Below are 24,174 nucleotides of genomic sequence, written 5' to 3' on the forward strand. Positions count from 1 at the left end.
AAAATTTTTGAGCTAAGAGGTAACATGGATTATTTTTCTTTGAATGTCATTCAATGTGCTCTTATTTTTATAAAATTTAAACCTTTTGTTATATAATTTCAAGATCATTATGTCTCAGAGCATTAAACTAATTAACCTAATTTGGTTTTATGTGTTTTAATGTTCTGGCGAACTCTTCAGCAGTGACTTGTGTGTAGTAGGAATTTTATATGATTAATAACGTACACACAGATAATAAGCTATGGGGTTAATTATATCCCAAGTTTGAAACAGAAGCACTTTTTTGGCTTTCTATTACAGCCTCACATATTTATTCTTTTAGAGCTTATTCCTTTGTTATTTGTGTTTTGTGTATGTATGTCACTACCCACACTAGATAAATTGTAGGCTCTCTTTACAAGGACCATACCTTATACATGTTTATATGTTCCACAGAGTTTCTTTCAGATAGTTGGTGCCCTAACAGTTTTGACTTTTGTCAAATTAAAACATTATATATAGGTGTGTTTTACAATATTGCAGAGATAACCAGTTAAGGACCTATTACCAAGAATACCTCCAAAGACTCAAATTAACTTGCAAGTCCTTACATGGTTTTCTGTGAACACATTTTTAAATAAGTATTTTGAAATACTTTCAGTTCAGTTATCATTGCATTCCTAAGAATTATGATAAAGGATGTTTTCTATCTAGGCAGATTATTTTTTATTATGTTACTTATGGAGTAAATTTAAGTACCTAAATACGCCATTAAAAGCAGTATCTTTGGACTTATGGGGCCAGTTGCTGCAAAAAAGATTATTTTTTAGGTGAAAAGTAAAGGTAATTTAGTATTTGTTCTAACACTAATATTTGAGATTGGCTTATAAAATAAATCTATTTTTTCCCTGCATATTCTTACAAGTGGTAGATCCTAAATATGCATTATTTAGTAGATGAAAATTCTATGTCAGTGGAAAATCTCTTCACCTAGTGGATTTCACAAGCATCTGAGAGTAACTTTGCATCTCAAAGAATCTTAGATGTAAAAGAAACTTAAGAAACAGTGCCCCAGCACTTGTCTCTGTCTCTCTGACTCTTAACGCGCGCGCGCGCGTGCACACACACACACACACACACACTTTATAGCCAAGAAAGCCAAGAAACTAAGGTCCATTTAGGTCATACTCTTTGCCTAAGGTAGCACAAGGAGTCATCAACAATCTCTGTGTTTTTTGCTTTATATTCAGTTTCTTTTCTCTTATATGATTTTAAGGGGACCTATACATAATTTGAGGGTCCCCAGTAGTTCACCTACTTAAAAGTAAACACCTGTAAGTCTGCCATAGTTCGAAGTTACCACTACTAGTCAGTGATTTATTTTAAAATAGCTCCTGTTTAAAAAAAAAATAAACCTCTAAAACACAAGTATGATGCTTGGGAGAGATGGTCATATCCATGAAGAAGGCATGATCACATTATAATAGTAGTTTTCCCATTTCTTCCTAGAAGAGAGGAAAGCCTGGAGGACCCTGGAGAAGGAAAGCATGGGATCTGAAGCCCCAGGAAGAGTAGTACTTTAGGCACACTTTGTGCATCAGGGCATGGTGGGCAGCCAGAGGGCAGTGTGGTCTCATCAGACCCCTGGCCACAGACACAACCTTCACCTCATTCACAACCTCACCACAAAAACCTGAATAATGTAGATTTAGATTATACAGAGAAAAGGTTGGAGAGATGAATTTCATAGTAATTAAGGGAATTAAGCATTTAACTAAAGACTAGAAAAATAATAAGAACTGAGGAGAGAAGGAAAGCTAAACTCTGAGATTAGCAAATTGAAAAAGAAAGAGACACAAAATATCTTTAGTAATGAAATACAGTGTGGCCTTTCAACACCCACCTCTTCCCCATCCTCAGTTGAAGGTAGTATATAGTTTTTTTATGAGTTTGAAGGGAAGCAGCTTAAATACATCATGGGAGATTATAAAAGATTGCCATTTTGAGCAACTGTTCTAAGTGTGGCATTGATTTCTGATGTGCTGCTGAGCTATAATATCCCACTACTTTAAACAGTTGATTGATAACCTTAATCTGTCTTTTCTCTGTTTTAGACTATTTCATTAATCTCCAAAACAGCTTCTGTAAACAACTAAACAATCAGTTAGAGGGTTCAGTATTGCTGGTCTTTTCAGAATAACCAAAATGAGTTGTATTTTCTTATATTGATATATGTTTACTCATGGACTCACCAAAAGAAAGCCTTCAATCTTTTGAGAGATAGAGTAACATATTGCCTAATCTTGAGATTTCTGGGGTTAAATTGTTGGGGTGATATCTGGCTCTTATCCTCTCTGTGCTCGTGTTATAATGGTATCAGCCTCATTGGATTTCTCATTCAACAGATATTTGTTGAAGCCAACTATGTGCCAGGTAGTTTCTACGCACTGGGGTTATAGCAGCGAATGAAACAGGCAAAAACCCCTGCTCACAAGGGGCTTTCATTCTAATGGAGGGAGGCAGATAATAAACACACAAAAAATCAGTAAACTATATAGTATGTTTGAAGGTGAAAAATGCCATAGAGAAAAGCAGAACAGTATAAAGGGGATGAGAATCCTGGAGGAAGGGAGGGATTCAATTTTGAATAGGGTGGTCGTGGTAGGTCTCACTGAAAAGATAAATTTGAATAAAGACTTGAAGGAGGTGATGTTGGGAACCATGCAGATATAGAGGAAGTGTATTTTTTAGGCTGATGGAGCAGCTGGCATAAAGGCTTTGAGGTGGGAGTGTGCATGGTGGGATCAAAAAAAAAAGGAGATCAGTATGGCTGGACCTCTCGAATGAAAGAGGTGGAGAATAGGAGGAGATGAGTCAAAGAAGTGGAGAGTGGGATTTAAGGGCCTTGTGGACCATTGCAAGAATTTTGACTTTTACCCTGAGTGTAATTGTATTGCATAGCAGTAGAGGGTTTTGAGCAGAAGTGACAGGAACCCGCCTTTAAAAGGATCACTCTGGCTTCTGTGTTGAGAATAGACATTAGGGGGACAAGTGTGTAAGACCAAAGAGACCAAAGAGTAAGTGATGACGACAGTGCAAGTGAGAGATAATGGTGGCTTGGAACAAGGTAGTAGCAATGGAATAAAAAGATGTTGAATTTTAAAGACATTTTGAGAAGTAGAGTCAATAGCATTTGCTGATGATTTGATGTGGAAGTAAGAGAAAGAGGAACCAAAGACTTTGGCTTAAGCACTTGGCAAAATGGAATTGCCATTAATTAAAAAGGGAAAGAATGTGGGTGGAACAGGATTTAGGGAGGATGTCACAAGTTCAGTTTTCACAGATTAAGTTTGAGATGCCCATTAGACATCCAAGTGGAAATGCTGAGTTGTTGAAAACATACTTGAGTCTAGAATTGATGAGATGGGTCCAAGCTGAAGATGCACTATGGGAGTTGTCAGAATATAGTGGAATTCAAAGCAATGAGATTAGATGATATCATGAGTTTGGGATCTGGAATTAGATTACCTAGTACCAGCACTTGTTAGCTGAGTAATATGGGGGAAGCCACTCAGCTTCTCTGTGACTCAGTATCTCCATCTGTAAAATGAATGAATATTACCTCGCAGGGTTAAAATTAAAATAAAATCACTAATATCTGTAAACCACTTAGAACATGGCATATACTCAAAAAGTGCTATCAATTTTCAGTACAATCTTATATACCTGTGGGATATCACTAATACTTAACCTTGACTTATTAATGTAGCAATACAGGTTTTCTTCCTGTGGTGTATTATTTTTGATTTGTGATTACTAATTGGTTCTAGAAGTTCCATTGAGTTGGTTTTGCTTCCAGAATTAAACTGACCTGGATTTTTTATATTAGCTCTGCCTCAGTTGTTGATATATTTTTAATGCCTGTATTTATTTTAGTATCTGTTACTTGCTCAGAAAAAAAATCTTATGATTTTCTTCAGTGCTTCTCTCCTTTGCTTTTCTCAGTGCTCAGCAGAGGAGCAGTCAGGTTCACAAGAAAAACACAATTGGAAATCAGGTAGGAATTGTTTAAAAGAATTAGAGCATGCATGTCCCAAAGAATTTGAACTAAATGGCTTGATTGACTTTTTTTAAATGCAAATTAATCATGTGCAAATTTTGCTGGAAATGCAACTTTTTGTTTTGTTTTTGCTTTTAAAGTTTTTGGAGTGAATTGCATTTTTTTTTTTTTTTTTTTTTTTGCTATTTTATGCAGTTAACCCTATTGATTTATTTTAAATAACTTTTCTGCTATTTGCTCTGCTTTTCAAATTTGACTCCTTGTGTCCTGCTTTGCTTGCTTACATTACCCCTAAATTTGATTTAACATTAAATCTGTGAGTCAGTTCAAGGTTAAAATATGGTGAGTAGTTGCATGAGCTTTCTGGTGCTGCTGACTAGTTCACACATTTGCACAGCTTGGTAACAGTGAAGGGACAGCTCATAAAGAAGGCAGTTTGGGATTTAAGATTTAATCTCTGCCACACCACATCCTGTTGGTTAATGAAGATGTTAATTCCTAAGAAGATCTGATCTTTTAAGTTTTTGTGTTTTGGGCTGGCCAGCTGTCTCTGACTAATAGCGCTCTGCAGAGATTGCATTAACTCTGACAGTTTGCTGTTTCTTTTATGTTTTATGTGATAATGAATATTTGCATTGTTATTTCTTTTCAAGTCAAAACAATGATGGTTTTATAGTTTTTTAAAAAATTCAGAGGTACAATTGTTGAATAAATTGAAACCTCTGCTCTAAAATTTTTTCCATTGTTTTGAAAGGAGAAGAGGTAATAATAGACTTTATTTTGAAAACTTTTTTTCTGAACTAAAGCATATAATTCTTTGCTATTTCAGGGAACCAATCTTCCGCCTTCAAGGCAAATTGTACGAGCTAAGTTCTGTAAGCTTTACTGTTGCTTTTTCATTTAGCGTCCCAAGGGCACAGTTTGTCTTTAACTGATTAACTCAACTAGCGCTTGCTACTAATTTTTTTAAACTTAGATTGTCTTGTCCATAACACCCTATCATTGAAATAAAAATCCTCTTAAGAGGGTTCATCCCTTCACTGCTAATAACTTGCTGTGATTGAAAGGTATGAACTAGTAAATTCTAAAATGCTGTAATAATAAATGTTTAACACTGTGGGTGCTTTGATATTTCTCTAATTTTAATGGGCCTTAAAATAATTAAAATCATTAATGACCTTCATCTCTGTCCTTTTATGCTATGTTGTTATAAGGTGTAAGCCTTTCTCTTCCCCTTCTATGATAATATTTCCAATAAATGTAGGTGACACTTCTAAAAGGTGGGTGAATATTAAACAACTGATTTTGCTATATCTGTTGATACTACCCAATAGCAATTATTTGTATTTATTTTTTAAAAAATAATAAAACAAAAAGTAAAATTACACTGATTGACATTTTATATGGCTTTAGAGTTGAAGCTTTTATTTTATTTTTTTTTAATTTTATTTATTTATTTATTTATGGCTGTGTTGGGTCTTCATTTCTGTGCGAGGGCTTTCTCTAGTTTCGGCGAGCGGGGGCCACTCTTCATCGCGGTGCGCGGGCCTCTCACTATCGCGGCCTCTCTTGTTGCTGAGCACAGGCTCCAGACGCACAGGCTCAGTAGTTGTGGCTCACGGGCCCAGTCGCTCCGCGGCATGTGGGATCCTCCCAGACCAGGGCCCGAACCCGCGTCCCCCGCATTAGCAGGCAGACCCTCAACCACTGCGCCACCAGGGAAGCCCTAGAGTTGAAGCTTTTAAAACCAGATGCTATATCTTCACTTAATGGAAGTATAAAGATATTGTCAAATTACTAGCATTAAAAGAAAAAACCAATTATACTCATTTCTACCATGGGCGAGGCAGCCCTAAAATCTTTCTTCCAGCTATGCACAACTTGAGAATGAGATCAGAAGATGGGTCAATTATTTTCCTCATGATGCTTTGGCAGAAACAAACTTTGGAGCGAGATATTCCTGGGTTCAAATTCTCCTCTGTCACGTAGTAGCCATGTGGCCTTGGACAAACTGAACCTGAGTTTGCCCAATTGTGTGATGGGAAGAATAGAAAATATCTCTGCCCAGTGATTGTGAGAATCAGAAATAACCTACATCATGAGGTTTGCATCTGGGTACTAGATACGTGCCCTATAAAGAGTAGACGGTAGGTAGGTGCTGCTTCTTGGAACTTTGGGGAGAAAAAAAATATGGAGTATAAGAAAATTATAAAAACTATTAAATGAGAACAATGAAACATTTGGGAAAATTAGAAGCTATGGCAATTATTCTGTAGATTACAATGGCCAGATTAAGCCTGGATGTGGTGTAATGGATTTACCTATAAAACTTTCCTCATGGTCAGAACTCTAGCTCATAGAAGTTTATACTTATTGGAAAAGCAATAGTATAGTGGCATAAATGTATACTTTAAATCAGATCTGGATGGAAACTCAGAACAGTTTTCAATTATGTTGCCTCCAAATGCTAAAATCATGCTAATTATGTTTCTGTGCCTTTACTTTCACTGAGTACTTCAAAGCCCATACATTATGGAAGTTTTATAACTCAAGATAATAGAATTGGGGTGAGTGTTATAATAGAATACAGATCCCTTATCCAAAACCTCTGGGGCCCGATGTGCCTTGAAGGTCAGAACTTTCTGGATTTTAGAAAAATATTGCATATATTATCTATTACCCAGTATTCCTGTGGGGTCAGAGGCAACACATATTGTAATTAAACATATTGTATTTCTGCAGTGAAACAAATGATAATCACACCAAGTAGATTAAATGAAAGACATAAATATTTTCACATCAAGTCAGGTTTTGCTGCCAAATTTGTTGCTGTTGTTGCTGTTGTTTTAACCTTTCACTTTGCAAGTAAGAGGTTATGAACCTGAATATCTTATTTTTCAGAACCAAATCCAATAATTAAACACGATACAGTATATTTTAAAGAATCCTTTATTGTTTTTTTCTGCTTAGCGGAAATGAACCATAATTACTTGAAACCCCTTTCTTTATGAATCTGAATAACTGAGGTTGATTTGGGTTTGTATTCAAAAATCAAGAAGCTCAAAGACAGGGAGCCTTGGAGCTCAGCCTGCTAACTGATGTCAGCTTTAATGGTTGGTGGGGCTAAGATACTCTGCACTATCCTAGCAAATGCTTCATCCATTCTGATATCCTCTTAGCGCTCCTGATTATAAGAGATGGCTGTGCAGAATCTATTCTGAATACTTTAGAAGAATTTGAAGAAAGAAAAATTCCTCCTTAAAGTCTAAATCCCCATTTGTTTTCACCTGCCTAGAAATTTGTCTGCTTAGAAGTTCTACATGCTGGTGTCAACAAATGTATGAAAAAAATGTGAGCACACAATTAGCCTAAAGTTGCACTGCCCAGAAATTTCAACGTAAATTTCATTCATCCCTTCACTCAATCACTTGTGTATTTGAAACTTTTGAGAGTCAAAAACTGTGGTAGATGTTAGAATGATGAATAAATCATGGGCCCTGCTGTCAGGGAGCTCACATCCCAGTGGGGATTGTGGTAAGTAGTTGAAGTCTGTCACCTTTTTCAAGGTTAGCTCCTTCTGATACTTCAGGCCTCACTGAAGCATCACTTCAGTGAGAGGCTGGCCCTGACTGTTGAATCTAAAGTCACCTTTCCTCCCCGAAATCTTGTCATTGTTATCTATCATGTTTATTTATTATTTTTTGTTTTCTTTCACTAGGACAGTAAGCTCCATTAAAGCTATTTCTCTTAAATTTTATTTATTTATTTTTTTGGCTGTGCTGGGTCTTTGTTGCTGCATGTGGGCTTTCTCTAGTTGGGGTGAGCATGGGCTACTCTTTGTTGTGCTGCATGGGCTTCTCATTGCAGTGGCTTCTCTTGTTGCGGAGCACGGGCTCTAGGCACGTGGGCTCCAGTAGTTGCAACATGTGGGCTCAGTAATTGCGGCACTTGGGCCCTAGAGCATGTGGACTTCAGTAGTTGCGGCGCATGGGCTCAGTAGTTGCGGCTTGCAGGCTCTAGAGTGCAGGCTCAGTAGTTGTGGCACACGGGCTTAGTTGCTCCGCGGCATGTGGGATCTTCCCGGCCAAGGGCTCGAACCCGTGTCCCCTGCATTGGCAGGCAGATTCTTAACCACTGTGCCACTAGGGAAGTCCCAAAGCTATTTTTTGTGTGTGTGTGATGGTGAAAGCAGTGGAGTATCATTGTAAGGTCGTTAAGTGCAATCGTAATAATACTTTAGAAAGATCATTTTGCCTGTAGTGTGGAGGAAGATTTTGAAGGGAGGACGAGATTAGAAAAAGTAGACTAGCTAGGAGTCTAGTCTAGGAGTCTAGCCTCCTAACAGTTAGGAGGCTGTTGGAGACAAAAGATTATGATTATTTGGGCTAGCTAAGCTCTCTGTACTAGATTTGAGGAGAAGCTGATGAATTCAGGAGATATTAAGTAGAAAAAGAATCTAAAGGATTGTGATGAATTAGATGTTGAGGAGAGTGCTGGGGATTGTCAGCAATGCAGAGCGGACATCTGATTTAGGCACAGTTGAGATGGTGGTGCTCTTCATGGAGAAAGGAACATAGTGAGGAAGGGTAGATATGTTGAATATAGTCACTGTGGAAGATTGGAGTAAAAATATCCAGTGGGAAGTTGGATAAAAGTGCCTAGACTTCAGAAGAGACAGAGAAACATTTATTCCAAAAGTAGGGAACCACTGAAAGATTTCCAGTAGGGAAGGGGTATCATCTGATTTATATGTTGGAAAGATCTGTGTATTAGCCATATGAAATGATTTGGAAGAATAAAACTAGATATATGGAAATTGGTGAAGACATTTCTGAAATAATTCAGGTAAGAAAATACAAATGTCAATAGCAGGAGGTATCTAGGAGAAGGACAGGTTCAAAAATATATTTAGAGGATGGAAAGAGTTATAAATAGTTGTGGAGTTGGGTGGGGGGTGTTAAGTCATTCTCCCAAGCTATGGTTAGGGAGGTCTACTGACAAAGGGAGTACAGATGAAGGAGGACCAGATTTCAGTGGAGGTGGGAGAAGAAGTGGTGATTTCAGTTTCAGATATATTTTTTGTGCCTATTGGAGATGTCAGTAGAGTTTGAGGTTCAAGACTTGTCTAGACTGGAGATATAAGTTTTACAGTTGTCAATGTACATTGTAGTTGAAGCCATGGGAGTAGATGAGATCACCTCCAGAGGATGAAAGCATAGAAGGAAATGTGAGATTTAAAGGATAAAAGAGAAAGAAGAGTTGGGACAGAACGAGGAACTGAAAAGGAGTCTAAGAAGTGATAAGAGAAGTAGGAAAACTTGGAGAGTAGTAGAATGAGAGCTCAGGGAAGAGAATGTTTCAAAGAGGGAATGGTCAAGTAGTATTAGCTATTTCCAAGAGCTCAAGAAGCACAGGGGAAGTTGTCAAATGGGTGGACTCGTAGACGGTCCTGCACATTGTTTGGACCACCGAGGTAGTACCAGTCCTCTTGGTCTTGTGAATTGCTTTTCTACTCCACAGCTGGAAGGTAGAACAAAGCTAAGAAAGCAGGCAATGGAATTAATACCCTGAGCTGAAGTTTTTCCAGGGAAACAGCATGTAAGGTCAAAAGAGCAGATGAGTTAAAGTTTTGAAGAAAGACAGTTTGAAATAAAGGATTGGTATGAATGGTTCTGATTAGTGTACTAGTCATGACATTAGTCAGGAGAGGTTAACCAAGTAACAATCCCAGAATTTCAGTAGCTTAATATAATAACAATTTAATTCACCCTGCTATGCAATTCAATCAAGTCATCTAGATGGGGCTGGGGTGAGGCAACCCTGCTTCACATGGTCAGTCATGGACTTTCGAACTCTTCATTCTTCCAAAAGATGAGAAAGAACAAAGCCTGAGTGTCTTTTTGAATTACGGTTTTCTCAGGGTATATGCCCAGGAGTGGGATTGCTGGGTCATATGGTAGTTCTATTTTTAGTTTTTTAAGGAACCTCCATACTGTTCTCCATAGTGGCTGTATCAATTTACATTCCCACCAACAGTGCAAGAGGGTTCCCTTTTCTCCACACCCTCTCCAGCATTTATTGTTTATAGATTTTTTGATGATGACCATTCTGACCAGTGTGAGGTGATACCTCATTGTGGTTTTGATTTGCATTTCTCTAATTATTAGTGATGTTGAGCATCACAGGGAGAGGAAGGGGAAGCTGGGATGAAGTGAGAGAGTAGCACTGACATATATACACTAACAAATGTAAAATGGATGGCTAGTGGGAAGCTGCTGCATAGCACAGGGAGATCAGCTCGATGCTTTGTGACGACCTAGAGGGGTGGGATAGGGAGGGGGTGGGAAGGAGGCTCAAGACGCAGGGGATATGGGGATATATGTATACATATACCTGATTCACTTTGTTGTACAGCGGAAACTAACACAACATTGTAAAGCAATTATACTCCAATAAAGATATAAAAAAAAATAAAGAAAAAGAAAGAAGCCTGAGTGAGGGAGGTTTGTAAGGACCAGCCTGGAAGTGGCACACATCTTTTCCACTTCCATTCCATTGACCGGAACTCAGTTGTGGCCTCACCTAACTGCAAAGGAAACAGGAAAATATAATCTGAGATTGCACCCAGAAAGAAAGAAAAGACAAAGATGATGTTGACTGAAAATTGAAAGGAAATGGGGAAACAAGGGCACTGGGTTTTTTCTGAAATTAGAGAAAATGTGTACCAGGATTAAGGGGAAAAATGGTAGGGTTGGAGGTTGAAGTCAGTGAGTGGGATGTTGTATCTCAAGGTTTAAGAGGGAAGAGAATGCCGCCTTAAAGTCATAGATGTTATTGGAATAAGAAGGAACAGACACTGGAGGAGGGAAATGACAAATGATAGCTACAGATATTTGTGGAACATTGTCTTCAGAAGGTCTGGGTAGTAAAGAGAAATAGGGATGAAGTTTTCTGGAGTTGAATGTGTTAAGGGCCAGGATATATTGAGACCAGGAAGATTGATGTGGCTTTTACGTGACTGATAATCCATTCCTTTAGCTGTAAAAATCTAGAGCAGGAAGTGCTGACGTGCTCTTTGGCCCAGACTGCATCCAACTGCAATTGTGTAACTAGGAAGACCTTTTCCTTTGGCAGGGAGCAGAGCAGGTGCTTGCAGGATACCTCCTAGTTCCGGGCTATCAGGGTATCTTCTAGTACTGGGCTTATTGTCCATTTTGTTTCCCACCAATGTGCCTTCTGTTGCTCTAACTTTAGAATCAAGTGTGAAATTTGGCTTTCCCAAACCTACAAGTCTCCAGATAACTGGATTCTCAACCTTCTTGAATTGTAGGCTGTAAGGTAAAAAGACCTTTCTTATCAACACAGGGTCTCTTCCCTCCCTACTTTCTGAAAGCTAGTTTCAGTAGACAGTAGTCTCTTTTCCTTAGGACCCCCTACAGGTCTAAAAGGATCAACACACTCCAATATTCTAAAATTTTCCTACCAAGTTCCCTAGTTCTTCCATCTCCGTAAGTAATAGTTTGAGACCACTGTTAAAAGAGGTGAGAGTTTAATCAGCTATTTTACAGCTGGATAGCAAAGACTGCCAACTTCCTAGGCTACAATAGAGGGCTCCTAACAGCCCTCCCTCCTTCTTTGTCCACTCAGCTAATTCCACCTTTCAGGGTCTGTCACTTTTAATTCCCACACTCATGTGACTTCCTGGTACCAATATCTATATCAGGATTCTTTCAGATATAAATTTCATAAGAACTCAATTTAAATGACCTTGGAAGAAAGTGAATTAATTAGTTTACATGATTGAACATTTCATAGATAGAGTTAAGTACTATTTATCCATGGCTCAAACAGTATCAAGATGAACTGATTTGATAAACCATGATGAACTAGACAAACTCTTTCCAGTTTTTGCTTCTGCTTCTTTGCTGTTGGCTCTATTCTTCGGCCCCAAAGAATTGCAATATGGCAGCCAGGGGGTTTGCTTCCTGGTTTGACTCCCACAGAAATAAATGAGTCTTTCCCCCAGAATTCTCAGAAAAACTCCTGAGGTGCACTCTGATTGGACAGGCTTGGATCATGTGCTCATTCCTGAACCAATCACTGTGGCCAGAGAAAGAGATGTACTGATTGGCTTAAGCCAGATCACGTGGACTGGAAGTGGAGGTGGTTTCCTCTCCACTTGAAGTCAGAGCTATTGTTAGAAGAAGAGAGAATAGGGGCTGGAGGAGGTGCATCAGAGATGATGGCTACAGGTACCTGTTGAGCGTTGTTTATCTTCAGAACAATTTAATTTGGGTAATAGGATTCTTGTATGTTTTGTCTTCTGGAAGGAATATAAGATTTTTAATACCTCATTATTAAAACTCTATTTTCATTTATTGATTAAATTTAATAATTTTCCCAATTCATCCTCTGACTTTCTATCTCCTTCCTCCTTCTCTATCTTTCTTTTTAAAAAATAATTCTATTGACTATACAAAGTTGAGAAGTAATATAGTGCAGTTGTTCTTCAGAGCTGGAATTGTGAAGCCACTCTGTGAACAGGAACAAATTATTTAACCTTCCTTTTCCTCAGGTTTCTAATTTATAATAAGCTGATAAGAATTGGAACTGCTTCATAAGGTTTTTGTAAGTATTATATGAGATAATACAAGTTAGGTACCTAGAACAGGGACTGGCTGATAGTAAGTGCTATGTAAAGTACTTCCTATTATTATCGTTGCTGTTGTTATCTATTTGTATTATTCTGTTAGTCTTCAAGAAAGATAGTAAAATAATTGCTTTTATTTTCAAATTGAACCTTTTCTCCCTTGGAAGTGGGAAGACTGTTACAAAGCAACAATGAAATCTGCATATCCAGTAATGGTTCATGGATTAATTCTTTTAAGGTTGCATTCCATTTATAGTTATTATAAAATATTGACTACAGTCTGTGTATTGTACAATATATCCTTGCAGCTTATTTTATATGTAATAGTTTGTACCTCTTAATTCCCTACCCCTAGATTGCCCCTCTCCCCAGTGGTAACCACTAGTTTGTTCTCTATATCTGTGAGTCTGTTTCTTTTTGTTATATTGACTAGTTTGTTGTACTTTTCAGATTCTACATATAAGTATTATCATATAGTAGTAGTCTTTCTCTGTCTGACTTATTTCACTTAGCAAAATACCCTCCAAGTCCATCAGTGTTGTTGCAAATGGCAAAATTTCATTCTTTTTTATGGCTGAATAGTATTCCACTGTGTATGTATAGCACATCTTCTTAATCCGTTCATCTGTTGATGGACACTTAGGTTGCTTCCATATCTTGGCAATTGTAAATAATGCTGCTGTGAACATTGGGGTACATGTACCTTTTCAAATTAGTGCTTTTGTTTTTTTTCAGATATATGCCCAGGAGTGGAATTGCTGGGTCATATGGTAGTTCTATTTTTAGTTTTTTGAGAAATCTCCATACTGTTTTCAAGTATTGGTGGCTGCACCAATTTACATTCCCACCAACAGTGTACAAATGTTCCCTTTTCTCCACATCCTTGCCAACATTTGTTATTTGTGTTCTTTTTGATGATTGCCATTCTGACAGGTATGAGGTGATATCTCATTGTGGTTTTGACTTGCATTTCCCTGCTGATTAGCCATGTTGAGCATCTTTTCATGTCCCTGTTGGCCATCTGTATTTCCTTTTTGGAGAAATGTCTATTCAGGTCTTCTGCCCATTTTTTAATCAGGTTTTTTGTTTTTTTAATGTTGAGTTGTAGGATCTGTTCATATATTTCAGATATTAACCCCTTACTGGTCATATCATTTGCAAATATTTTCTCCCATTCAAGTAGGTTGTCTTTTCATTTTGTCGATGGTTTCCTTTGCTGTGCAAAAGCTTTTAAGTTTAATTAGGTTGCATGTATTTATTTTTGCTTTTATTTCCTTTGCTTTAGGAGATAAATCCAAAGAAATATTGCTATGATTTATACCAAAGAGTGTTCTGCCTACATTTTCTCCTAGAAATTTTATGGTTTCCAGTTTTACATTTAGGTCTTTAATCCATTTTGAGTTTATTTTCATATATGGTGTTATAGAAAATTCTAATTTCATTCTTTTATGTGTAACTGTCCAATTTTCCCAGCACCACTTATTGAAGAGACTGTCTTTTTTCCCTTGTATATTCTTTCTTTCTTTGTTGTAGATTAATTGACCATGAGTATGTTTTTTTTTCATGGCTCTCTATTCTGTTCCATTGATCTATGCATCTGTTTTTGTGCCAGTACCATACTGTTTTGATTACTGTAGCCTTGTAGTATATTCTGAAGTCAGGGAGCGTGAATCCTCCAGCTCTGTTCTTCTCTTTCAAGATTGCTTTGGCTATTTGGGGTCTTTTGTGTTTTCATACCAATTTTAGAATTTTTCTAGTTCTGTGAAAAAATACCATTGGTATTTTGATAGAGATTGCATTGAATCTGTAGATTTCCTTTGCTGGTGTGGTCATTTTAACAGTATTAACTCTTCCAATCCAGGAACACAGTATATCTTTCTATCTCTTTGTGTTGTCTTCAATTTCTTCCATCAGCGTCTTATACTTTTCCAAGTACAGGTCTTTTACTTCCTTAGGTAGGTTTATTCCTCAGTATTTTATTCTTTTTGATGTGATGGTAAATGGGATTGTTTCCTTAATTTCTCTTTCTGATAGTTCATTGTTAGTATATAGAAATGCAACAGATTTTTGTATATTAATTTTGTATCCTGTGACTTTACTGAATTCATTGATGAGCTCTAGTTTTCTGGTGGTGTCTTTAGGATTTTCTATGTATAGTATCATGTCATCTGTAAATAGTGACAGTTTTACTTCTTCACTTCCAATTTGGATTCCTCTTATTTCTTCTCTTACTGCTGTGGCTAAGACTTTCAATACTATGTTGAATAAAAGTGGAGAGAGTGGGCATCCTTGTCTTGTTCCTGATGTTAGAGGAAATGCTTTCAGCTTTTCACCATTGAGTATGATGTTAGCTGTGGGTTCGTCATATATGGCCTTTATTATGTTGAGGTACATTCCCTCTATGCCCACTTTCTGGAGAGTTTTTATCATAAATGGATGTTGAATTTTGTCAAAAGCTTTTTCTGCATCTACTCAGGTGATAATATGGTTTTTATTCTTTGGTTTGTTAATCTGGTGTATCACATTGATTTGTGGATATTGAAAAATCCTTGCATTCTTGGGATAAATCCCACTTGATCATGGTGTATGATCCTTTTAATTTATTGTTGGGTTTAGTTTGCTAATATTTTGTTGAGGATTTTTGTGTCTATGTTCACTGGTGATATTGGTCTGTAATATTCTTTTTTTGTAATATCTTTGTCTAGTTTTGGTAACAGGGCGATGCTGGCCTCATAGAATGAGTTTGAGAGTGTTCCTTCCTCTGCATCATGGACTAATTTTTGAGGGCAGCTTTCTGAGTACAGAACAAGAAAAATGGCTTCACTCCAATATTCTAATAAGCAATTTATAGCATGTATTTTTTTTTTTAATAAATTTATTTATTTATTTAGTTTTGGCTGTGTCGGGTCTTCACTGCTGCTCACAGGCTTTCTCTAGTTATGGCAAGCGGGAGCTACTCTTCGTTGCAGTGCATGGGCTTCTCATTGTGGTGTCTTCTCTTTTTGCAGAGCACAGGCTCTAGGCGTGCAGGCTTCAGTAGTTGTGGCACGTGGGCTCAGTAGTTGTGGCTCGCGGGCTCCAGAGCGCAGGCTCAGTAGTTGTGGCGCACGGCATGTGGGATCTTCCCGGACCAGGGCTCCAACCCGTGTCCCCTGCATTGGCAGGCGGATTCTTAACCACTGCACCACCAGGGAAGTCCCTATAGCATGTATTTTTAAATAGATGTTATAAATTTTTAGAACCAATCAGCAGTTTCTTTATCAAGTTCTTTTAATTAAAAGTACTTTAAAAAACATTTTTGTAGGAAGAATTGTATAAATTTTTGCTCCATCTCTCTGTTGATCTACAAGGTAGCCAATTTTAATGAAACCTCTATCAATGCTCTAACAGGTGTTTGTGCTTTTTATTAAGAAATAACTGAATATTTAAAAATTCTTAAAGATTTGTGGCAAGGTATTATATATACCTTTAAGAATATATAATGATTATCTGTATTCATGACACATTAAATAGATGTCCCTTATCAGCAAAGAAATGTAAATGTAATTTTTATTAGACGTATTGGATTGCATTTTAAGGAACACATTTCTAAAATTTTGCAGTTCAAATTTGTGGGAATATAATTTGTCATGCAAATACATGCATATATCACAACTGTTCTAGCATGTACCTTATCTGTAAAATGAGATCTATTGTTCTTAGCTGTTTCTTTCCTGTTAGGATAATATAGCGTTGCTTGTTGCTACTTAGTCTGACAGGGAAGTCTTTAAGTTTATAAACTAATTCTGAGACTTCCATTTTCCTTGGTGTATTAGTTTCCTAGGGTGCTGTAACAAAGTATTACAAACTGGAGTAGCTTAACACAACAGAAATTTATTCTCTCAAAATTCTGGAGACTAGAAGTCTGAAATCAAGGTGTGGTTGGGGTTATACTCTGTATGAAGGCTCTAGGGAAGCAGCTTTCCTTGCCTCTTCCTGGCTTCTGGTAGCTCCTAGCATTCCTTGACTTGTAGCTGCCTGACTCTAATCTCTGCCCCCAGCTTCACATGGCTTCCTTCCAATGTGTGTCTGCCCATGTGTCCTCTCTTCTTCTTTAAGGACACCAGTCATTGGATTTGGAGCTCACTCTAATGCAGTATGACCTCGTCTTAACTAATTACATCTGCAAAGACACTGTTTCCAAATAAAGTTACATTCTGAGGTTCCATGGACATTGTGGGAGACACTATTCAACTCACTACACTTTGGATACTTGCAGATTTTCTTTTTCTTTTTTTTTTTTTAAATGGCTTATTATAATAAACTTTACCTAGGATTTAGCTTTATAATTTATCACTGCACTTTAATTGTTTATTAAACTAAATTTATAATTTGGACCATTGGAACTTTAAAAGGTATTTTCTTTATTATTCTGTTTTGAGAAAATACTAATACCTTCTGTTACTGAGATAAATCACAGCTATTCTCTCCTTCTGCATGGTACCATTATTAAAATATTATTTTGATTAGTTTTTTGAGGGTTACTTCCTGAGAATTTTTCTATTTTCTTTAAAACTCTGTAGCTTACAAGATAATTTATCATGAGGAAAAAATGAAACATTTAACACTTTTTTAATGGTAATACACACACTCTCTTTTTCCTTATTCATTTTCTATGTCATCTACTCTTCTCTCCAGTCTCACCCCACCCTCAAGAAAGGGCAGGAGTGGGAGGGAAGAGGACGGTAGAGAGAAAAAACTGACAGAGAAATGGACCCATGAAGTTCCACAGACATGTTGTGGAACTATAAATCCATATAAGATTTGGGAATTTACATTTTCAAAACCTACCAAGTAGGAAAGTTTTATTTACTAAAAAAGATGTAACAGAGTGAAAGGCTCTCTACTCCCACCAATTCTGTAGAAATCACAACAGTTAACACTGATTACTTATAAGTGTTTCAGGTGTAGTTATAGGTACTTACACACGTTAATTCATTACTCCTCCCAACAACCTTAAGAGGTAGGTAACCTAATTATTTCAATTTTACAGGTAAGGAAAGTGAGGCATGGAGAAGCCAAGTCATGTGTCCAGTCATAAAGATGATAACTGACAGCACCAGTATTCAAATCCAGGCAGTTTGATTCTAGACCTTTTTCTCTTAATTACGGTGTTAACCACTGCTTCTAATAGTTCGTAAATTGCACAAAGAGTTTTATTTAATAGTCTCAATTATGGCAAGTCACATCATTTCAGTCATTCACTATTATTTTTATTTATTACTTACATTTTTTTCTTAATCTAAAGTGGATTGATCCTGAATAGAATGAACTTAGGTTTGTATAAATTAACCTGATTTGGTCATTGTGGGCTGCTATAACAGAGTAACATAGACCAGGTGACTTAAACAACAAACATTTATTTCTTGTGGTTCTGGAGGCTGGAAGTCCAAGATCAGGGTGCCAGCCTGGCTGGATTCTTGGTGAGGGCCCTCTTCCTGTTTATGTCCTCACATGGCCTTCCATGGTATATGAAGAGAGAGAGATCCCATGTCTCCTTCTCTTTTTATAAGGTATTAACTCCATCGTGGGGTCTCCATCCTCATGATCTCACCTAACCCTCATTACCTCCCAAAGGCCCCACCTCTTAATACCATGCCATTGGGAGTTAGGGTTTCAGCATATAAATTTTCGGGGATCATAAACATTCAGTCCACTGCACTGATCAACAATGAAAAACTATAATAACTGTTAGAATGTGTTTCCTTTTTTATCCCTTAATTCTGTGAAAGTATCTCCAGAGGGGCCAATCAATAGCTTATAAAATACAACCAACTTTATTTTAATAAAATCAACAGAGGATGGAGTCCATGAAAGCCACACTTAGTGAAATGTATGGACTGCTAATTTGTTCTGTATCTTTTAAATCTAGACTTCTACTTGAAATAGCACTTAATGTATGTCTCGTGATTTTTTTCCAGAAAATACACAGATGTGCTTACTGTAATTTTAACAGCCAAGTTACATCTTAATTGAGGGTTTAGGACTAAAAATCAGTGAGGAGAAAAACCCTGTGTATTCAGAATTACCTTGAAAAATCCCTTCAATAGGCATAATGTAGCCCTACCTTTCAGCTGTGATCTTTCCTCTGGGCAGTTGAGGCCTGGTCTTGTTTCACCAGGGGAAATGGACACCTGGGCAAACTAAGGGTTTCCCCTCTTGCCTCTCTCCTGCTATCTCACAGCTACCCTTCCTCCCTCCCTGCTTCCCTCTTTTCTTCTTTCTGTCTCTTTTGTCCTAGTTGCCTGTCTCTCTCTCTCTCTCTCTTTTTAACATGATATATTTCATTCAAAGTAAATTAAATGCCTGTGTGACTTGAATTCCCTGGAATTTTTGTAACATGTAAAATTTTATTTTCTCCCACTATTATTTTATTAACCACTGTAATTTCAGACCTGAATGTTCCTCTGAATTATGAGATAAATGACATCTTAGTGTCTTCCTGTTTATGACTATTTTCAGTGTTCATGGACATCGGGATTGTATCATTTCCTTGTTCCTGGATACTTAGCTCTCACTGTTTTAATTTTCACTTCTTTAATCTCCACTCCATATCTTAGAGGTTTCCATTTTATTCCTACACAGCCACCCAGGTGGTGGAGGAACTCCACATGGGTTGCTACTATTTGGCCCAATACCAAAAGTTGCTGGTTTTCTCCCTCAGGCAGGTCTATCATAAGCCAAACCTGTGATAGACCCACCCAGGCCCCTCCCTCCTGCAACACTGCCCACTCCACCCCTTACTGCCCCTGATTGCAAGCCTGGGGAATGCCAGTGATTAGCTGCTGGATGTCTCAAGTCTCCTACAGCTTCATTGTAGTAGAGTTTCTCCCATTTCCATCCCTTACCAGCTAGCTCATCATCTAATCCTTTGGCCACAGTGACTTTTTAAGTAGTTAGTCAAGGATAGAGCTGGTACTCTAAAAAAGCAGAAATCTCTGCTCAAATTTTCTTTAGTTCTTGCTTCAACCCTTCCCTTATGTGCACTGTATAGCTTATTTAGCACAGAGTTTCAGTGTAATGTATGATTTTGAAGCTTAATTTTTGTTTGTTACACAAGAAATACATAAACACATTTTCACTGTGAAAAGAGTAATGTGGATCAAGTAAATATACCCTTGACCCTTACCCAGTCTCATTCACCTTCATAGCTATAGCTACTGTTATCATTTTGGAGCATATGTACACATATACATACATGCCCAAACACATATGTACATACACACATGATTTGTGATTTTAAAAAATAAAAGGTTTGTACCTATTTTACACTATAGTTGTTAGCTCCATAAAGGCAACGACTTTTGTCTCTTGTTCATTGATATATCTGTAACTAGAACCTGGTATACAGTAGATGCTCAGTAAATATATGTGAAGATGAACTAACTTTATCTACTTAATGATATGTCTTGGAGATCTTTTCATGTAAGTACACAGACAGAAGACAAGACTTCTTTTACGGGCACATAGTATTGTTGTATATTCCACAGTGCAGATGTGTCAAAGTAAATTTAACCATTCCCCTAAGGATAGGTATTTGTGTTGTTTCCAGTTTTTCCGAAACAGTTGAACCAGTTTATAAACCCAACAACTATTTATGCGAGTACCTGAATCCTCAGTACTGGATAATTATATTTTATATAATTTTGAATAATCTGATGGGAAGAATAATATATTATTTTGAGTTACATTTCACTTATTGCAAGTTATAGAGCAGCCTTTCAAATATTTAATAGACATTCGTATCCTCTCTCCTATAAAATGTCTGATTATGTTCTTTGTCCATCTTGAGGGGACTGTCGTGTTATTTTCTCATTGACTTTTTAGGATTTTTTATAGTTTTGATATTAATTTTATGTGTATTCTATATAGTACAAATATTTTCTGCTGATCGATCACTTGACTTTATTGTATATTATAAAACAAAAGTTATAATTTTGATTTAGACAAATTTTAAAAATTTTGTGGCATTTATATTTTATCTCATATTTTCTCCTAATAAGATTTTTATATATAGCTATATGAAAAAGAAAATTATTTTCTTGCTGATCACATGCTTCTATTCTTTAAACCTCAGTCACTTATGTCTATAACTTACTAGAGACAGAAATTCTTTTCATGCTTATTGACCAGTAGTATTCTTCTTTTCTGAATAAGCTGTTCATGCCTTTGCTTATATACTCTTTGAAATTTTTCTTTTACTTTTTTGACTTATAATAGAATTTTTATATAATGATATTGCTCTTTTGCCATATTTATTAACAAGCATTTTTCTCATTTTCTTGTGTATGTTTTAATTTTACTTAACAGGTATTTGAGGTAAAAGCTTAAAAGTTTTTGTAGTAAAATCTGTTACTCTTTTTTCCTGTCATTTCTTCCACTGCTTTTATGTTTAGAAAGGTAGTATTCACCTCAAAAGCAATTAAATATTCACCCGTGTACTTACAGCATTTTTATGAAGCCATTATTGACATTTGTCTCTGTAATCCATTTAGGATTTATTTAGGATAAATCCATTTATCATGGCACGTGGTAGAAGGTAAGGCACTAGCTTGGGGAGCAGAGTGTAGGGATTAAGTAAGGGCATGGATTCTGAAGCCTGATGGCCAGGCTTTAATATCTGGCTCTGCCACTCATCAGCTACGGGCAAATTACTTAACATCTTTGTGCCGCAGTTTCCTCATTTGCAAAAGGGATGTGACTGTTGTATCTGCCTGTTAGGGTTAATGGGATTAAACACATTGGTTCATGTAAAGCACTGAGATCAGTCATTGCACATTGTAACAACTCAATGATTATTGACAATGACAATAATAATATAATAATTATTATTAAAATTTTATTCCACAGGAGCGAATGTCTAAATATAATTTTTTGAATAATTCATGCCATCACAATTGGTTTGCAATACTTATGTGATCATATAATAATGGCAACCATAATAGTAATAATTATAGCTGCTTACCTTTCTTGAAAGCTCAGTCTATGGCTGGGTATTGCACTGTGTTCCTTACATCAATGTATGCAGTTCTACAACAACCCTATGAAGTTGGTTCCATTATTTCTCCTATTTTATAAATGATGTAACTGAAGTTTAGAAAAGTTAAATAGTTCACCATAGGTCATAGAATGGATAAATGGCAGAATTCTAGCCTCACTCCAGGCCATGGACGAGTTCTTATCCTAGGATCTGGATTATTTATCCCTCCATCTGTTGATTTTTGTACAATGACATACTTTTTAATTATTGCAGATGTCTAATATATTTTAATATCTGCTTGGTCATTTTCTTTCATTACTTTTTTAAAAAATACATTTTGCTTTTGTAGATTATTCATTCTTTCATTTGAAGATTAAAATCTTTTCATATTCCAACTACAGTTCTGTTTGAATTTTGATGAGATACTTGTAAAGCTTATAAATTAATATGGGAAAAAGTCACATTTTTCATACCCTTTTATCCCATCCAGCCAGATGATGATTCCTTCTGTTTACTATAATTTCCTGGGTTTTTTCTCTTAGTATAAGTAAATTCACATTTCTTGTTAAAATATAAAATAACTGGAATACCCTTATGTTGTAATTATAAATAGAATGTTTTTCAATTATATTTTCTAATTATTTAGTGCTATAAAATGAAAACTATTGATTTTTAAGCATTTATTTTGGGTTTGTGGAATTTACTGTATTATCTAGTAGTTTTTAATTTAATTATAATTTTTATCTCGTCTGTGGAGTTGTACCTTTTATTTCTATTTTCATATATTATTCCTTTCAGAACATTATAAAATTATAGTAGATTTTCTTAGCTTTTCTTTTTATCTTGATGGGAATGTTTACAACCATTTGATGTTGGCTTTTGGTTTAAAATATGTTTACTGTGAAAAAGAAAGAAATACCTCTATTTTTCTGCAACTGATATACTCAGAAATGAGAAGTGAGTTTTGTTGAGATGATCATGGTCTTACATATTGAACAAATTATGTAATTTGTTATACTGATAGATTTACTAACCCTCCTTGCTTTCCTAGTATAAGTCCTATTTGGTCATTAGTGGGTGATTCTTTTACCATTGAATTAGTTTTCCTATTATTTAGCTTAAGATTAATATATTTTACCTATGAAATAAGGTTATTCCTTATAAAAATAAATGAATATATTTATAAATAAAAAATGAATGATTTTGCAATACTATTAAAATTCCTAGTGAAAGAGAAATGTCACAGAAACTGAGGAGAAAAGAATATTGTATGCCTCATTATCTCAGTTTACTTGATAAGACAGGAAGCTGGGCTGTTTGTTGAGAGCTAGGGAAGTGGGAGTTAAATGTTACATGGGCGTCTTAAGAAGATGGTGAAACTCAGTATAGGTACCAAGTAGAATGTAAAGAGCAGCAAAAGGGCTTTCAGCTGTTGGCCATGCTGGGGTCTCACCACCAGTTCACATGCTGAGACTCCAGTGTAGAGATGCTAATTTCTTTATTTGTTATACTGAGAGAACCCCAGTCCTTTCAATTTAGCAAATTAAGGGATTAGCAGAGAACAAATCATAAAACCTCACTAACAACAAAGGGGCCATGGGATCTTTTGTTAGTGATGATATCCATGTCCTATATCAGAAGGTCCTTTTGAAAGGGTGCCACTGATTCACCATCACAGTGAAAATAGAAGTAAATGGAAGCTGAGAAATTCTTGTATGCATTTCCAATAGAGCTCTTTTGTTATTTTTGTTCATTGTTTCCCATATTGAAATCAAATCCACCCAACGTTAAGTATGTCCCCAATTCGCCATGACCGAGGCAAATTGCGGTTTCTGTCCCTTGAGCACAAATCACTTCATACTCAGCGCAGTAACATTACAGAACTTTTCCTGAGTCATAATGTTCAGCCCAGGAGCCTCAAAATCCAGAGACATCTTTACATTCTTAAGACTGAGAGAGAGTCAACTTTCATTGAGAGTCCTGAGATGTATGTTCATAGAAAAGAATGCTCATGCTGACCATGTCAGTTAGACAGGGAAGGACCTGGTCATCAGCCTTGTGGGCTCCATTCTCAGCATCACTTCCAACTCACTGCTTTATTTTGAGTCTCATTGTCAGGTACCTAAATGTCAGAGCATTTATCCCGGCATTAGTGTAAATTGCTGGGATAATTTATCATAATTTTAAAAAATTTTGTTTTGTAATGGGATAATTCCTTTTGAGAATAATCTTATTTTTTCCCTCAAAAATTTAAATATATTTTCTTATCTTAGGGTCTCAGATTTCCCAGATAGTAGCTTTATGTCAGTTCAAAATTTTATTTGCCCTAAATTCCCCACCCCTTTGTGAAGTACCTCCTTTTCTTCTCTCTCCAGGCAGCTCAATGAACAGGTCTCTAATAGCTTCTGCAGAATCATATTAACTTTTCCTCAGGAGTAGTTTGAGTGGTACAAGAAGATTGTGATT

General features: G+C 36.5%; 1 protein-coding gene across 4 annotated transcripts in view; it reads left to right on the forward strand.

Annotated features, from left to right (window-relative positions):
* The window catches only part of DNM3 (dynamin 3), a 579,267-nt gene that overhangs the window by 264,055 nt on the left and 291,038 nt on the right, over nt 1-24,174 (forward strand). For 3 of the 4 annotated variants that reach the window (XM_007165324.2, XM_007165325.2, XM_007165327.3), the window contains exon 13: nt 3,985-4,036. In XM_007165324.2, the coding sequence (XP_007165386.1) occupies nt 3,985-4,036 (52 nt within the window). Of the gene's footprint in view, nt 1-3,984; nt 4,037-4,868; nt 4,899-24,174 lie in introns of all 4 variants that reach the window. The other variant, XM_007165323.2, reaches the window with a different exon arrangement.

Source organism: Balaenoptera acutorostrata, chromosome 1 (genome assembly GCF_949987535.1).
Source record: "Balaenoptera acutorostrata chromosome 1, mBalAcu1.1, whole genome shotgun sequence".
Taxonomy (NCBI): domain Eukaryota; kingdom Metazoa; phylum Chordata; class Mammalia; order Artiodactyla; family Balaenopteridae; genus Balaenoptera; species Balaenoptera acutorostrata.